The sequence below is a fragment of the Poecilia formosa genome, unplaced genomic scaffold (genome assembly GCF_000485575.1).
Source record: "Poecilia formosa unplaced genomic scaffold, Poecilia_formosa-5.1.2 Scaffold153, whole genome shotgun sequence".
Taxonomy (NCBI): Eukaryota; Metazoa; Chordata; class Actinopteri; order Cyprinodontiformes; family Poeciliidae; genus Poecilia; species Poecilia formosa.
The window spans coordinates 490094-505611 of record NW_006800092.1 but is presented as its reverse complement, the minus strand read 5'-3'; the positions used below and the strand labels follow the sequence as shown (position 1 = coordinate 505611).

The 15518-nt window shown below is 41.7% G+C and overlaps 1 protein-coding gene across 1 annotated transcript; it reads left to right on the top strand.

The window, feature by feature from the left end:
* The first annotated feature begins 819 nt into the window (after positions 1–819).
* On the top strand, positions 820–15143 carry LOC103146190 (NAD(P) transhydrogenase, mitochondrial-like). Its single transcript, XM_016677330.1, has 17 exons — positions 820–915; positions 1018–1205; positions 2253–2386; positions 2492–2683; positions 3195–3345; positions 6145–6306; positions 6386–6496; positions 6606–6751; positions 6882–7077; positions 8012–8245; positions 9050–9210; positions 9448–9627; positions 9700–9859; positions 12819–12900; positions 14014–14132; positions 14471–14586; positions 14676–15143. The coding sequence occupies exons 1-17, from the start codon at positions 884–886 to the stop codon at positions 14820–14822; spliced, it is 2511 nt and encodes an 836-aa protein (XP_016532816.1). The 5' UTR covers positions 820–883; the 3' UTR covers positions 14823–15143.
* The last annotated feature ends 375 nt before the right edge of the window (positions 15144–15518 follow it).

The window sequence follows — 15518 nt, the reverse complement described above, 5'->3', positions numbered from 1 at the left end:
AAATGAAGGAATTACAATCATATCCTTCTAACTTTCATCTGATTGTAATTAAGCTCAGCAAAGGCCATAAACGTACATGTAGCTGGTCAACGCATTTTACAAGCCAAACATTGTGGGAGTTCCTAGTTTTGATGTAGTAATTGTACATAAAAAGAAAAACCTGTTTCTCAGTATTTCAGTGCTCAGTGCCGGCCAATCACAGATCAAAGGGAAAACTGGCCGACTTTGATGTTTGGCTGATTGATTTGCTCACCTCTACAAAAGGTTGGAAATGCAGTATTTCGGCATTTGCGTTGATATTGGCTGATGTCAATGATTGTTTAACCAAAACGTGTAACTGGGTCGACGATAAGTATTTCCATGCTAATGCCTTCTGTATATGCGTAGGGCAGGAGGGTGAGGTTTGTTTGGGCATGTGACAGTGACGCAGCGCAGGATAAAAGAGACGTTTAGATGAATCAGAGAAGCAATGCCAGCAGTGTGGTAGTCTTTTAGTCCAAAAGGTTCTTCACTGAGGTCACAGCCTGTACAAAGACTCGGGTACTGGAGCTTTCTACCTGGCACTCTCTTGAAAGGCTTTCTAAGTTTATGCTGTCAATTAGCTTAGCCTAAAACACTTAAAAGGTGACGATGCTTCTTCCATCACAGCTGAAAACGTTAGTTGAGAATTCAATGTAGAGATTTGCTTGAAAATTTCACTTCACATCTGTCAATAAAACTGNTTTTCTGAATTGAGAGGCTTCTGTCCACCTTTGGGCGTTTTCTTTTCACGTACACATTAAAAACTGCGAACTGATTCTTCTCTTGATGTTTCTGCTGCTCTCAGGTCCTGGTTATTGGAGGCGGGGTGGCTGGTTTAGCAGCAGCAGGGGCAGCCAAGTCGATGGGAGCCATAGTGAGAGGCTTTGACACCAGGTATGAGATGAAAGGAAAAGGACGCCTCGTGTTTCAGACCGCCAGACTCGGCGATGATGGTTCGTGATCTTGACGAAAAGCTGACTGTTTGTTTCCTGTCAGGCCAGCAGCACTTGAGCAGTTCAAGTCATTTGGGGCAGAGCCTTTGGAAGTAGACATCAAAGAGTCTGGCGAAGGGGTCGGAGGTTACGCCAAGGAGATGTCAAAGGAGTTCATTGAGGCTGAGATGGCCCTGTTCGCCAGGCAGTGTAAAGATGTCGACATCGTCATCAGCACTGCCCTGATTCCAGGTCAGAAACAATGAAACCTTCAACCATTTCTCTTTATGTTCGAGTGTTTAAGAAAAGATAAATGGCCTACTGTTTCTTATTTGGAAGCGTGCATACATCTAGTGTGTTTTTTTTAAGTCGATTGTCGAAGAAGCAGAAGAAGAAGAAGAAGAAGAAGAAGAAGAAGAAGAAAAAAAAAAAGGAAATGAGTTGCAAGACAAGACTTTAAAACCTCAAGTCGTTGCTGATTTTGTTGATGGATTTCAAGGCTAACATGCTGATCTAAGGCTTTATTTCCACACGGTTTTATCCAAACATGTTAACTGACTTGAAGTTTATTCAGTCTTTGGAGGGTCCCCAACATCCGTGCAAAAGCTCCTGCCTGAGCAAAACTTTGCAAGATGGATTACAGGACTCTGCATGTCAGAAAGATGGATGAACTAATTTGCTAATAAACAACTCGCAAGGCTCCACTCAGAGATAACACACTCAGCTCTGATGCTTACTGGTGAAAAGTATGTCGAAAGAGGTATTTACAGTACGCTGCAAAAGGATGTGTATCTCTTGAAAGAAAAAGGATACATATTTATTAAACTTTTCTGCAAATCAAAATCTAAAATATGTGGCCTGCATTTGTGTTTGACCACCCAAGTCAGTTCTTTGGAGATTTACCTTTCACCATATTTACAGCTGCAGGGTACAGTTTGTCTCCACTGGCTTTGCACATATTGGACTGAATATTTAGGCTTTTTCCTTTGGAGAATATCTCTAACGTCAGTCTTACTGGATAAAAAGCATTCACAGTCATATTCAAGGACTTACAAGAATTTCTTGGGTGGATTTAGTGCCTGGACTTTGACTTGGCCATTCCAACAGATGCCTTTATTTGTCAAAAGTCCTTATTTTGATATTCTTTTTTGGGGGGTTCTGCTTCAAAAATGGGAACTAACTGTGTCAGCCCATTTCATTTCAAGTCCAAAACTTTCAGTTTAGTCCAGATTAGCATAAAATAGTTTGGTTCAAATTCAGTTTAGTTTATCATTTTTCTTTTTGTCTCCGATCGTGCAGGAAAAAAGGCTCCTGTGTTAATTAAGAAGGAGTTTGTCGAGTCAATGCGGGACGGCTCTGTGGTAGTGGACCTGGCTGCAGAAACCGGAGGAAACATCGAGACCACCAAGCCAGGAGATCTGTACGTCTACAAGGTCAGCTTTCTGTCTGCGTCTTAAAGTACAGCAATAAAAATGTTCCCCTGCCTGTTCACCCCAGAGGAAAATTCACAGATCAAGAACGTTTTCTGTTCCAACCAGGGAGTCACTCACATAGGCTACACCGACCTGCCCAGCCGCATGCCCACACAGGCCAGCACTCTGTACTCCAACAACGTCCTGAAGCTGCTGAAAGCCATCAGTCCAGACAAGGATTACTTCCACTACGAGCCCCACGAGGAATTTGACTATGGAACAATCGACCATGTCATCCGTGGGACTCTTGTGATGAAGGTTGGTTTTGATTTGCTGTAAAAGTCTCTGCTGGCGTCCTCCACTCTCTCTCAGCATGAGCTATCACATCTTGTCAAGTCAAGCTCCAGGCCCCCCGCGCCCCCACAAAAAAAAAAAAGTTCCCAGTTCCAGCTGGGTAAGGCTCAAACTGGAAACATTTCCAGGAATTTTGGTTTGGACACAATGTCTACGGCAGTGAAATCATGCGAGCTCGGTAGGGCATATCGACTTACTGCTGGTGGACCGACTCAGGATTCAAGTCTTTCTAAAGTAAATTCATCTGCAAAACCCTTGCTAACTGGTCGATGAGTACTGTTTGCTTAGTGTAATCTCCTGCTGCAGGACTGCCAGCATCCAGTCCAGATGTTCCAAAATGCAAATTTCACAAATATTCAATTCTCTGTCTAACATGTAGACCTCATGGATCTTTTACTAGTGCTCACTAGGGTATATTTGTGTGTGTGTGTGTGTGTGTGTGTGTGTGTGTGTTTTTTTTTCTCTGCCTGAACAGGAAGGTCACAACATGTTCCCGTCTCCACTGCCTAAAACGACCCCGCCGGCCCCCGTGAAACAGAAAACCGTGGCAGAGTTGGAAGCCGAAAAAGCTGCAACAGTTTCCCCTTTTAACCGCACATTGACCTCTGCCGGCGTCTACACTGCAGGTCAGACACAAAGCATCAGATTCAGGGGGGAAATATTCATCTATAGATTTTGTTGTGGATGTCTTAGCTCCACTGCATTCTGAGGTACATTCTTCAGATTAGATCAAGCTCGAGGAAAGGTTGAACGCAGAAGAAAATTGTTCAAGTGTCTGTGAGTCTCTTCTTATTCCTTTATCTTCCACTGCTAGAGCAAACTGTAAGAAAAAAAACAAAACAAAACAAAAAAAAACATGCATTGTGTGTATTTTAGGTGCTTGAATGTGAAGCTGAGCTGCTTTTCCTTCCCAACATGCATTGCAAAGTGCCAATCGTTGACGATACAAATCTAGATCCCCACTCAAATGGATGTTTTTGTCAGTCTTTTTGTTGGAGGCGTGCAGAACTAGCCACTTGGCATGAGTACGACGGTATTTGTCCTTTTTGCATATTTTTTTCTGTTCTGCCACTGGAGTCATTGGAGTGAATCGCCAGTCAGACAGAAGAGATTCGTTCAGGACGTTATGCTCTAAACATAAATACAAAGGTTAATATTTTACATGTTTTCACATATGCTCAAGATATTTATCAGTGTATCATCAAGTGTTCCTTTTATGTCTCTAGTTTTGGTTTGAAATGTAGCATAGCTCTACATACAACATTTAAAAATGTAGCCATACTTTTTTTTTCTCACTTTAAGAGACAACGAAATACAAAGTTGCTCAGAAAACTGTGTTTTTCCTGCTCTATTTACTTAAAAAGTTAATTGGAAACATGGGATTATTTGTAGGATTATCCTCGTCCACACAAAAATACTATATGTGGTGCTGTAATAGTGTACCAGAATACACCACAAACAGAGAAGAAGGGGAAGGGTATGCAAATGTAATTTTTAAAAATGATTATATTGTACCTCCACCATGTCAGCACCACGTGCATGCTCCTAAGACAGTAACACACCTAGTGTAGCTACTGTAGTTCTTGCACTTTCAGAAATGACAGAGCATTGTGCTTTATAACTTAGTGAAATTTTGAAAATGATTTCTAATCAGTCTCTTCAGCAGCAGATTGTAAAGCGTGGAAACATGCCACAATTGTTCCTGTTGCAAATGCCATGAAGTCCTCAATGTCTTCAGACCAGTAGCCCTCACCTCCTTGGTGATGAAGGCTTTGTGAGGATAATGAAAAAGGGCGATCTGAAACAGGCTGCTGGCCACTTTAGGTCCTCCTCAGTCCGTTCCTCAGGCGGGAGTGTGCAGGACGCCACTCTGTTTTTAATAAACCTTTTAGTGGAACATCTGGACGTCCCTAAAACACATCCAAGGCTGTGGTTTGTTGATTTTCCATCTGCATTTAATACTACCCAGCCCTATCTTCTTGCGTATGAACTTTTGTCAGCGTTTCATCTGAATCCAAATCTTGTAGGTTGGTTGTTAGACTTTCTGTCAGATCGGTCACAATGTGTGAAAATTAATGGCGAGCTGTCACACTTATCCTTCCTGTTTGCAGGGTGGTGTACTTTCTTCGGTGCCGTTTATTCTTTGTGCAGTTCCTGCAGGAGCTCACATCAGAACAGACACACTTTGAAATTTGCTGATGACTGTTATAAGTCTTTTAAACGACAGTAAAACTGAGAAAGGTGCCGTTGTCGAGGTCTTTACAGCATGGTGCAATTAATGCATCCGAAACTAAAGACATGTTCACTGACCTTCATAAATCCCAGTCCAGCATCACTATGGTTCATAACCTGGAAGCTGAAATCGTAAGCGAGTATAAACTCTTATTGATAATAAGCTGGGCTTTTAATCAAAAACGGATGCAGGGTGTAAATAGGTCCAGCAGCACCTTTTTTCATTTTATTTTATTTTTTTTCTAAAGTAAACTGGGCTCTTTTAAAGTTTGTAATTTATTAGTGACTCTATTTTATCAGTGTTTTATTGATTCTGTTCTATTTTTATTGTTGCGTGGCTTTGTTTGGTTTCCTTACCTCGTCTAGTAAAAACTGGTTGATGAGGCTCACTAATGTGGCAAGCAAGGTAATTGGAGTAAAGCAAGCCTGGCTCCAGAATACACTCCAAGCGTGTGAGAACTGATCGTTAACAACGCACAACATCCACTTTAGAGCGAGTTTCATCTTCTTCCATCTGGCCGCCGCTGCAGGATCTCTAAGATCAGAACCTGGTGTGGTTCTGATCACACAGAACCAGGTTCTGTGTGATCAGAGGTTTCTTTCATTCCTGCTGCCATTGCTGACCTTAATCTCCCTGGTTTAGACTGCAATAGCCAGACGAGACCACTTTTTAGTTGTTGTTTTTTTTTTTAAATAAAACACATTTTATATTCTTGTTAATTTTGTCTATTATGTGCTATGATTTGAGATGATCCATTATTTCTCTTGATATTTGTAGTTGTCCTGTACCAGCAGTGGATGTTTTTTGTTGTTGTTGTTGCTTTTATATATGTTGCTTGTTGTAAACATATTTGCCCTTGGGATATCTATGAAAACTGAACAGAACATGCATGTTTTTTTTGTCTGGATGAGGCCTGATTCTTAATCTTGTGTATTGTTGTTTATTACAGGCACTTTATAAGTGCTTTAGAGCTGTTTATGTTTATAACCTCAGTGGCTCTATAGAATAGTATGATAATATATCAAAGAAAGATTGAAAATGAATGACATGGTAACTGAGCAGTTACACTTTCTTCTATTTTGGGTAATAAATCTATCTAAAGAGTGCAGTTTGAGGGATCCTAGCTTTAAAAAAATGCTGTGAAGATGCTAATATGTTAATGGTGCTTCTCTGCTGTTTGTCTTTACATCAGGTGTGTCCACCTGTCTGGCTCTGGGCATCATCTCCCCTAATGCAGCTTTCACTCAGATGGTCACAACGTTCGGTTTGGCTGGGATTGTGGGATACCACACCGTGTGGGGGGTGACCCCCGCTCTGCACTCGCCTCTCATGTCTGTCACCAACGCTATCTCAGGTCAGGGGGTCAGGGTACAGCCTGGCGCTTCGTGTGGCTCTCTGCTGCTGTTACTCATGCTGCCCGTTTCGCCTCTCAGGCCTGACCGCGGTAGGAGGTCTGGTGCTGATGGGTGGAGGTCTCGCACCCTCCAGCCTGCCCGAGACTCTCGCCCTGGCAGCCGCCTTCGTTTCATCCATCAACATTGCCGGTCTGACACTCATCACGGACACATCAGAGGAGAACGTGATTTATTAGCTGTGCAGCTAAGTGCGTGCTACTTTTTTTTTTTTTGCTTTGTTTTTGCTGTGCCTGTGCAGGTGGTTTCCTCATCACCCAGAGAATGCTGGACATGTTCAAGCGTCCCACTGACCCTCCTGAATACAACTACCTTTACTTGTTGCCGGGGGCTGCTTTTGTCGGAGGATACGGAGCTTCACTGGCTGCTGGGTACAGCATAGAGCAGGTGATGGAAGAGTCTCTAATCTACCAGTCTTGCACAGCTGCAGGGAAATAAATATACTTATTTTGGTTGTTGCTTTTTTTGTGTGACTTGACTGAGTTTTTTTTTCAGTTTCTTTAATTAATTCCCTCAGATGATGTACCTGGGCTCAGGCTTGTGTTGCGTCGGGGCTTTGGCAGGCCTCTCCGCCCAGCACACGTCTCGACTGGGGAACGCCCTGGGCATGATGGGAGTAGCAGGGGGCATTGCTGCCACCATCGGCGCCCTCAAGCCGTCGCCAGAGCTGCTGTCTCAGATGTCGTTAGCTATGGCCACTGGGGGGACCCTTGGTATGTGTTTTTAAAACTATCTCTGTGTTGTAGCTCTAACACAGCACTGCGACGCTGGAAAGTCCCTTCTCTGGCACTGATTATTCCCTTTTTAGCACAGTCTAATATTGTATTGTTCTCCACTATCTAGACCACATAGAAACATGCTGTGTGATCAGACTATTAACCTACAAAGAAAGAAAGCAATGGCTATTGGTTTCTGAATCACAGTTTGGATATTTATCAGTATATATCTTAATTTTGCAATTCTCTACTTGAGTCTTTATGAAAGATTTCATCTTTTAGTTTTAGTGTTGAGTAAGACAATTACTGATCCTCGAGGTGGCGCGGTTATGTAAAATTGGCTTTCTTTGAGCTTTACATTATGTTATAGTAAATAACATCAAAAGAAATTGTATCACGGTAGTCCCTTGATTTTCCAGGTAATGATATTCAATGCAATAATACCTGAAGTAACAAGGTATTATATGAGCTATTGATAATAGAAATTTTCAGTGTAAAGCTCGTGAAAAACATAATTAAAGGGTTAATAGAGGAGTGACGTTGTGATGACTTCCTCAAGGCGGAGTGTTGGAAAGAGCAGGAGTTTTTAAAGCGACAGAGGCCCAATTTCAATTACCAAGTCAAATTTGTTTTAAGTCATATTTGATATATGTAGCACTTTTATAGCAACTGAAGGTAATATAGTTATTTGATTATGCTTTAAAATGGCACCACATGCTGGAAAGCAATACCACCCCTTTAATTTACTGTACATGCATATGCATCAGTGCTGCAGCTGCATCTCTTTTCAGCAAGCCCAACCGACTACTTTGCTTGATTTGGCTTTGTAGCAGAAAACAGGTGTTGACTTGATAACATTTCGCTCTTTTTCGCTTTCAAATAATTTGAATAATAACAGTAATAACTTACTGATGTCACAACTCGACCGCAGGCCTCACCATCGCCAAGCGTATTGAAATCACGGACTTGCCACAGCTGGTGGCGGCCTTCCACAGCCTGGTGGGACTCGCGGCTGTCCTCACCTGCGTCGCCGAGTACATGATCGAGTTCCCTCACCTGGAAACACACCCTGCAGCCGGTGTCCTGAAGACCGTGGCCTACCTGGGTACCTACATTGGAGGCGTCACCTTCAGCGGATCTCTGGTGGCCTACGGAAAGCTGCAAGGTTGGAGCCGCTGACCAAAACTGCGTTCAGCTTTTCCAAGATTCAAATGCATCGGAGACCTTTTGGGTTGAGAAACACTTTGTGGGGGGTCCTGAGCTTGCCTTCAGACCTTAGGTTAAATTTAAACCGCACATTATTTAACCAGTAATTACATTAAAACCATTATAAATAATGTTTTTAGGGATGGTTTTTGCCATGATGACCTTTGTTATTGTGGGTCTCAAGCTTAGAAGTTTATGAAACACCAAAACCGAGGTTCTGGTCTACTAGCGAGATACAATGCCTTGCAAAAATAATTCAGTTATGTTCCACTTTGTATTGGTCTGTCACATTGTTCCCTCTAAACACCAGTTTGCAGCTGTAAACTAACAAAAGATGAAAAAGTTGAATCGAATACCTTTACAAGGCACCGAAACACACAGAGCTTCATGTATCCACTTGCACTGACTGTCTCCTGGTGGTTGAAGCCAAATCCTCTGTGGAGTCCAGGTCAGGGTTGGGGCTTTGCGTGCAGTTATCAGCAGTCTTTTATTTAAACTGTTGTGTGAATTGATCAAGGGATCAAGGGGAACACATGAGAAACATTCTGGTAAGATGTGATTTGTTGACCACAGGGCAGTGGCTCTGCTTGCAGGATTAGTTGTTGTCTTGTAACAGATTGTAATAGATTCCTCCGCAGAGACATCTGGACCTCCAAAGGGGCGCTTGAAACTAATTGCGCTCTGTGTTTTATGTTGTCAATTATCCCTACAAACGATTGACAATCATTTCTGGCTTTTGAAAATAACTGCTCTTTGCCTGTAGGCCTCCTGGACTCCGCACCCCTGCTGTTGCCTGGTCGACACATGTTGAACGCCAGTCTGATGGCGGCGTCCATGGGAGGCATGGTGCCCTTTATGCTCAGCTCCAGCTATGGCACCGGGATGGGCTGCCTGATGGGGGTGTCTGGGCTTTCAGCTGTCATGGTGAGATTTTACAGCAACATCTGAGCAGCAAACAGATGAGGCAGCAAAGATTCGGTTTTGAGGAAACACATTTTCAGAAAAAAGAAAAAAAAGTTCCAAAAACCGGTCTGGATACGGTTATATTTCAGCTGATGAAATTTGTTGTTTCACTTTGTTAGATGCCAAGTATGTTTAAGCTACAACGAGCCTTGTAGCGAAACTGAGTAGCACAGACGTTTTTGCACACCTTTCTTCCAGGGTGTAACACTCACAGCAGCTATCGGTGGGGCAGACATGCCGGTGGTCATCACTGTGCTGAACAGCTACTCAGGATGGGCGCTCTGTGCTGAGGGCTTTTTGCTAGACAACAACCTCATGACGATTGTGGGAGCCCTGATCGGCTCCTCTGGCGCCATCCTTTCGTACATCATGTGTGTGGTGAGTAGATGCGTTTCACTTGGGCCACGCTTGTGATAAGAATCTGAGATGGAGTTCCTCCTTCCCTCCCAGGCCATGAACCGCTCGTTGCCCAACGTGATCCTGGGAGGGTACGGCACCACCTCCACGTTAGGTGGGAAGCCCATGGAGATCGTCGGCACCCACACCGAGGTCAATGTGGAGCAAACTATAGACATAATCAAAGAAGCCAACACCGTCATCATCACTCCAGGTAGACTTTAAAAAGAAACATGCAGTATTTCTGAGTGTTGATTATCCAGTGTGTTATGATTACAGCCTCAGGTTTTTCTTTTTCTTTACATCTCTGATTCTACAAAGTTAACACATTCATATCCTCAAGTATTGGCACTACATGTGTAAAAACATTCAAATACTCCTGCTTTTTTTATTACTATTATTATCTCGCACTGAAAATCTTAAAAAACAAAAAAAGTTTTAGTGCATTGGAAAATTCCCGTGCTAAGAAATTATTGCTTTTAACGAAATAAGTGACTTCATAATTATTGCCTCCCTTCTGTTTTTGTACTCTCCGCTCCATTAGAGCAGCAATAAGTGTTCTCCGTTTCACAAAGTTGGATCAAACAGAGAGAAGGATTTTTCAACGATTCTCATTTCGCACATTCTGTCCAGAACATCCAGATTCCTGAATGATCTCATGATCTCCTCTCTCCTGCTCACACAGCAGGTGTTACAGGGTATTAAGAACTGAGGCGGCAGGCGAAGAAAGTTGATTTTGTGTCTGTTATATCACTTATACGTTGATTTGACCTTTTGTTTTGGATCATTGCACATTAAAAAAGCAAAGAAAAAACTGTCATTACCCATTCTCAGTCAACTTCACAGCCTCCCGGTATTGCACTCCAGCACGCTGGAGGATAACAAGGCCCACAGCATGACAGATCCTCCTCCGTACGTACTCGTGGGTGTTAGGCTGTCTTTCATATACTCGTCCTATGATTTGGAAAATCTCGATCACATCCTAACAAGACAAACAGCTCCCAATTTTTTCCTTTGTGATGGTAGGACAGAAAATATTTTTTCCTGCCAACTAGTTGGTGTGTAGAGATGCTGTCTAATGGTTGTCATGGAGACTTGGAGACCCCAGATGCCACTCTTTGCTGCAGTTCCCTTACAGTAAAATGTTTACATCTCACTGTCCCCTCACTCTTCATGGTGGCAGGATAAACATTAGTCTTTGCCCAGCAAGCTAAAGGCTAAAAGAAACATTACACCCCAGGGAAAACAATAACTCAATAAATATTAAGTAAAAGGTTTTATACATTCAAATTCAATTAAATATTTGAGGTCATAATTAAAAAATGCTTCAGTTAAAGTTATTTCACACTAATTATTATTGAGTGTGATATTGTTGTTTTTGTATTTTGCCGTTGTGCCCCCCCGTACTAGAATAAAATCAGTGGAAGATTACATCACTGCAATTAAGATTATGATTTCTTTTAAATCTCTGCACATCTTCAACAGGAGTGAGAGTAACTGTGGAGGGGATTGTATCTTTTCTCTGTATGCTAGTTTGTTTTTTGTTATGTACAGGTGAAGACCTACAATCGCGACCGGGACAAAACATTTTGTTCCAGTCGATCATACAGAAATTCGAAAGTTCCACTCATGGAACGATTTGGATACCAATAAATCTGCAAATAAAAAAAAGCTACACATGTTTTAATTAGGCAATTCTTGATGAGTAACCTGGGAATAACTCGCCATTTTATCCTGCTGTAACATTTTGTCTGTTTTCTAAACAGATTGTGGACACTCTGTTACACAAACTTTATGAACAAACATTAAAAATAATGCCAAAACTCAGCATCAAACACTGTCATAGCATGTGGCACAAAAACAAAAATATTCATAAAACTCTTTTTGAACGAGTTCAGAAGTATCGCATGTCGCGGTGTGGGAGTGTTTCTGCTTCTTTTGGACGTTTTTGTTGAAAAATTAGCTCAAAACAGATGTAACCACATTGCAACGTTCCCAAAAAAAAAGAGAGAGAGAGAGACTCCAAAAAAAAAGACAGACTTTTGGGAAACACCAACATCTAACTTTGATCTTGCTTCAGGTGGGGCACAGCTGCAGCGTGGGATGATATCATGACCAAACAGAGTGAATTCTCCGCTCTGCTCAGACAGTCTGGCTCTGTGATAACATCTGTCTTTTGTTCCATTTACCTGACAAAATAAAGGTTCAGACTGGCTGCTCTGCCAAAAGATGCATCCAAACGGGAGTGATGAAAAAACCTGCAATCCTCTGGAAATGTCAGCGACTGTGACTGATGGTGGTGATTAATTCATTTGAGACAACAAAAGAAAAGATCAGGCACCACAAGAGGGAGCAGTGCACTTAGCAGTCGATCCTGGAATCATCTGTCAACCAACATAAAAAAAATGATTGTTGAGATAATTACCAGATCATGTTTTTTTCTTCCTCTTCTTCTTCTTCTTCTTAACAAAAGAAAAACCAGATCTATCTGACAGATAAGTTGTTGTTTAAGCAGCCTGAGCTAGAGCAACCATTCTGAAAATCTTGGAAACACGTCTCGCTGTTGTTGCCTAATGGCCGCGGACCAACGCGAGGACAGATGTGTGGTCCAACACGCTGGTTTGATTACAGTAACAGGGAAAAGTCGAAGCAACTATTAGGTCCAGGCTCTAGACTTCTCCATGCGCTGTCAACAACAAAGGAGGGCAGTGAGAAAACAGAAGGCTCTGGCTGTCTGGGGAATTACCGTACAGGTCATGAGTGACTGCCTTCAGAACAACAACAACAGGGAAGAAAATCTTAACAAGAGGCTATGCTGAACTCTGTTAGGAACATGACCACCAGGGTTAAACAGTGGTGAGGCAAAACGGTTCTTTGCACGCAGGGGTCCCGTATCCATCATACATTACGGTGCAGTTTCTCAGAGAGATTGATCTCAGACTTATTGAACTGCTGGGATTTGAATAAGGACGAGGACACTGCAGAGAGGAGAGGAGAGCAAAATGAATAAAGAACACACGATTGATGATTTTGGACTGTTGTGTTTCTATTCAGCTATGAACAATGGTGCTGATGTGTATCAAGACCCCAGATCTAAGACATGTTGCTCTTGTAATATAGAGCGTAGGAGTGTGATTTCCTAACTTGTGTTTTAACCATTTTTTCCTGTTTAGGCTGGGGTTTGTGTGCAGCCAAAGCCCAGTACCCGATAGCAGACATGGTGAAGATGTTAAGAGAACAAGGCAAGACTGTCAGGTGAGTAATTTTGTACCGTTTTTTGTACTGTTGCCTCTCAACCCCAAGTTCTTGAATATTGTCTGGCTTATTTTGGGCCTTAAATAAGATACACACACTCTTTATAATTTATAAAGTCAGTAAGTTTTATAATTTAGAAATAAGTTTGTGTTATCCTGTATGAAAATTCTAGTTGCTTTCTCCCCCGCCCCCCCACAGTTTAGCTAATGGCTGCAAGGTAATTTTATGTCTACGCAATAACTGAGCTAGAGTAAAACCAGGGGACGGTAAAGAATGTGCAGTGTTTTCTGTTTAACCAACTTCTTGGCTATAGTTAGTATAAAAACGCTCTTTGATACTTTATTCTGTATATATCTATCATTCGCTCTCCAAGTGACCGTTTCATCAACAAAAGCTCTCAGAAATGTGTGTTCCTGGATCCTTTCAATGTTTACTTCATTTATCTGTATTTTATTTCTCTGTACTTGCTCTGGAGTTTCCAAATAACATTATTTTGGTTTTAATCAAAATTTAGTGACAGCTTGTTACTGCTTGTTCGAGGAGTCAAACTTTCCTCCAATCTTTCAAAGTGATCTTGGTGTCAGAGGTTTTCAAGGCTATTTAGATTTCACATACCAACATTTTATTGGGATTTGATGTGATAGATTAGTAAAAGCAGTGCATTAACTGTGACAGCGAAGGACAGCTATGTATGTTTTTTTTTCTTTTTTTTTTTTTTACAAAAAAGTGCAGCATGCAAATCTATTCAGTCTTCTAAAGTTAACAGCTTGTAGTAGGCACCTTTCCATCTGTACACATCTAGAAAAACAAAAAAAACACATCCGATTGGATTCTACGTGTTTACTCAAGTTTTTTTGACAACGATAGCAGGTTGCTATATTTGCACTAAAAATGGCAAACATAGATGACAAGATAATGGAAGAAGAAGAGAAAATATAAACAAATGATGCATGGCTTTGCATGTTTGCAAAATGCGTGTGACCGTATATTTCTTTAGGGGTACATGTACTCATTTGAAAGAGACGTGGGCTTTTTTAAAAATTATTCTTCTCAGAAAAAGCAAGAGGATGATTGATCAGAGCAAATCACTTTCGATCTGCGTGTCTCTGACAGGTTTGGTATCCACCCCGTGGCTGGTCGCATGCCCGGCCAGCTCAACGTTCTCCTGGCTGAAGCCGGCGTCCCCTATGACGTGGTCCTGGAGATGGATGAGATCAATGACGACTTTCCAGGCAAACTCTTTTAAAAATAAATTACAAATACAGAAACGTAGTATTTATTGAGGCACGGTTATCACTTTGGCAGGACAGTATAGGATAAAATTACAATATCAGCCTTTGTGTATTAAACACGTCCACATTTCCATTTACACTTGCAGCTGCCACGCATGTGTGTGTTAATATTCAGACATGCCATGTTATTCGGACAACCGTTGGTGTTTTCTTAGCAACCAGCACGCCGTCTAGTACACATGGTTCTTGTTTATGACAGAGTGAGGCGGGGAGTGGAGCGTTATCCTTTATCTTTTATCTGTCTCGTGGCTAAAAGTTTGAATGTCGGTGACCCGTAGAGACGGACTTGACGCTGGTCATCGGAGCAAACGACACGGTGAATTCTGCTGCACAAGAAGATCCCAATTCTATAATTGCCGGCATGCCTGTGCTGGAAGTGTGGAAGTCCAAACAGGTATGTTTGGGAATATTCTATAAACTCTAACTGGATGTATATATAGCGTCTTGCCTATATAACTGACTTGATGTATGCTTTCCCTACAGGTCATAGTGATGAAGCGTACACTGGGAGTGGGTTACGCGGCGGTGGACAACCCCATTTTCTACAAACCCAATACATCAATGTTGCTGGGAGATGCCAAGAAAACATGTGACGCACTGCAGGCAAAGATCAGAGAGGTCTACTACTAGCTACAACTCATCCCTTTTTTCCTGTAAAAATTAAATCCACATTCACAGGAAATGATTTAAGGATCTGGCTATTTTTAGAGATTTATTGGGTCTGCAAAGAATGAAGCATAATACATTTCCACTGCCATGTCACGGTCATATTTAAAATCATGCAATCCCAGGAGGTTGCAAGCATCAACGACTGCACATACAAGTGTGTGTGCTTGTAAAATATCGGTTTTCATGTCTGGATGGCTAGAATGCATATGTTTGATTAAAAAATAAAGTGCATTAACTCATGGACAAATGTGTTCTGAACTGTAAATAAAATATTCAAATATGTTCTAAAACGTTTTCCTTTCAAGTGTAAATGCCATCTGTGAAATTTAGTACCGTTACAACAAAACGAGATGCCATTTGTTGAGCAGGATCCAACAGTTTCTGGCGTAAATCTTGAAGACACAAATTTTTAGTGTAGTTTTTACGAATACGTAATTTACCAGAAGCATGAATAGTTTTGGTGTCGACTGTATATGTCACCAGCTGTTGTTGTTGTTGAGTCTGACTGCAGTAGATTGTCAGATCATCATGACAGATGATGGTACCGAAAATGCTAAAGATAAGCAACAAACCTGTCAGGATTTTCCTGCTATTACATCTGACCGATTCAGATCAATCTTTTCCGAGGATTACAGCGCCATAAAAGAGAGAGAAAAA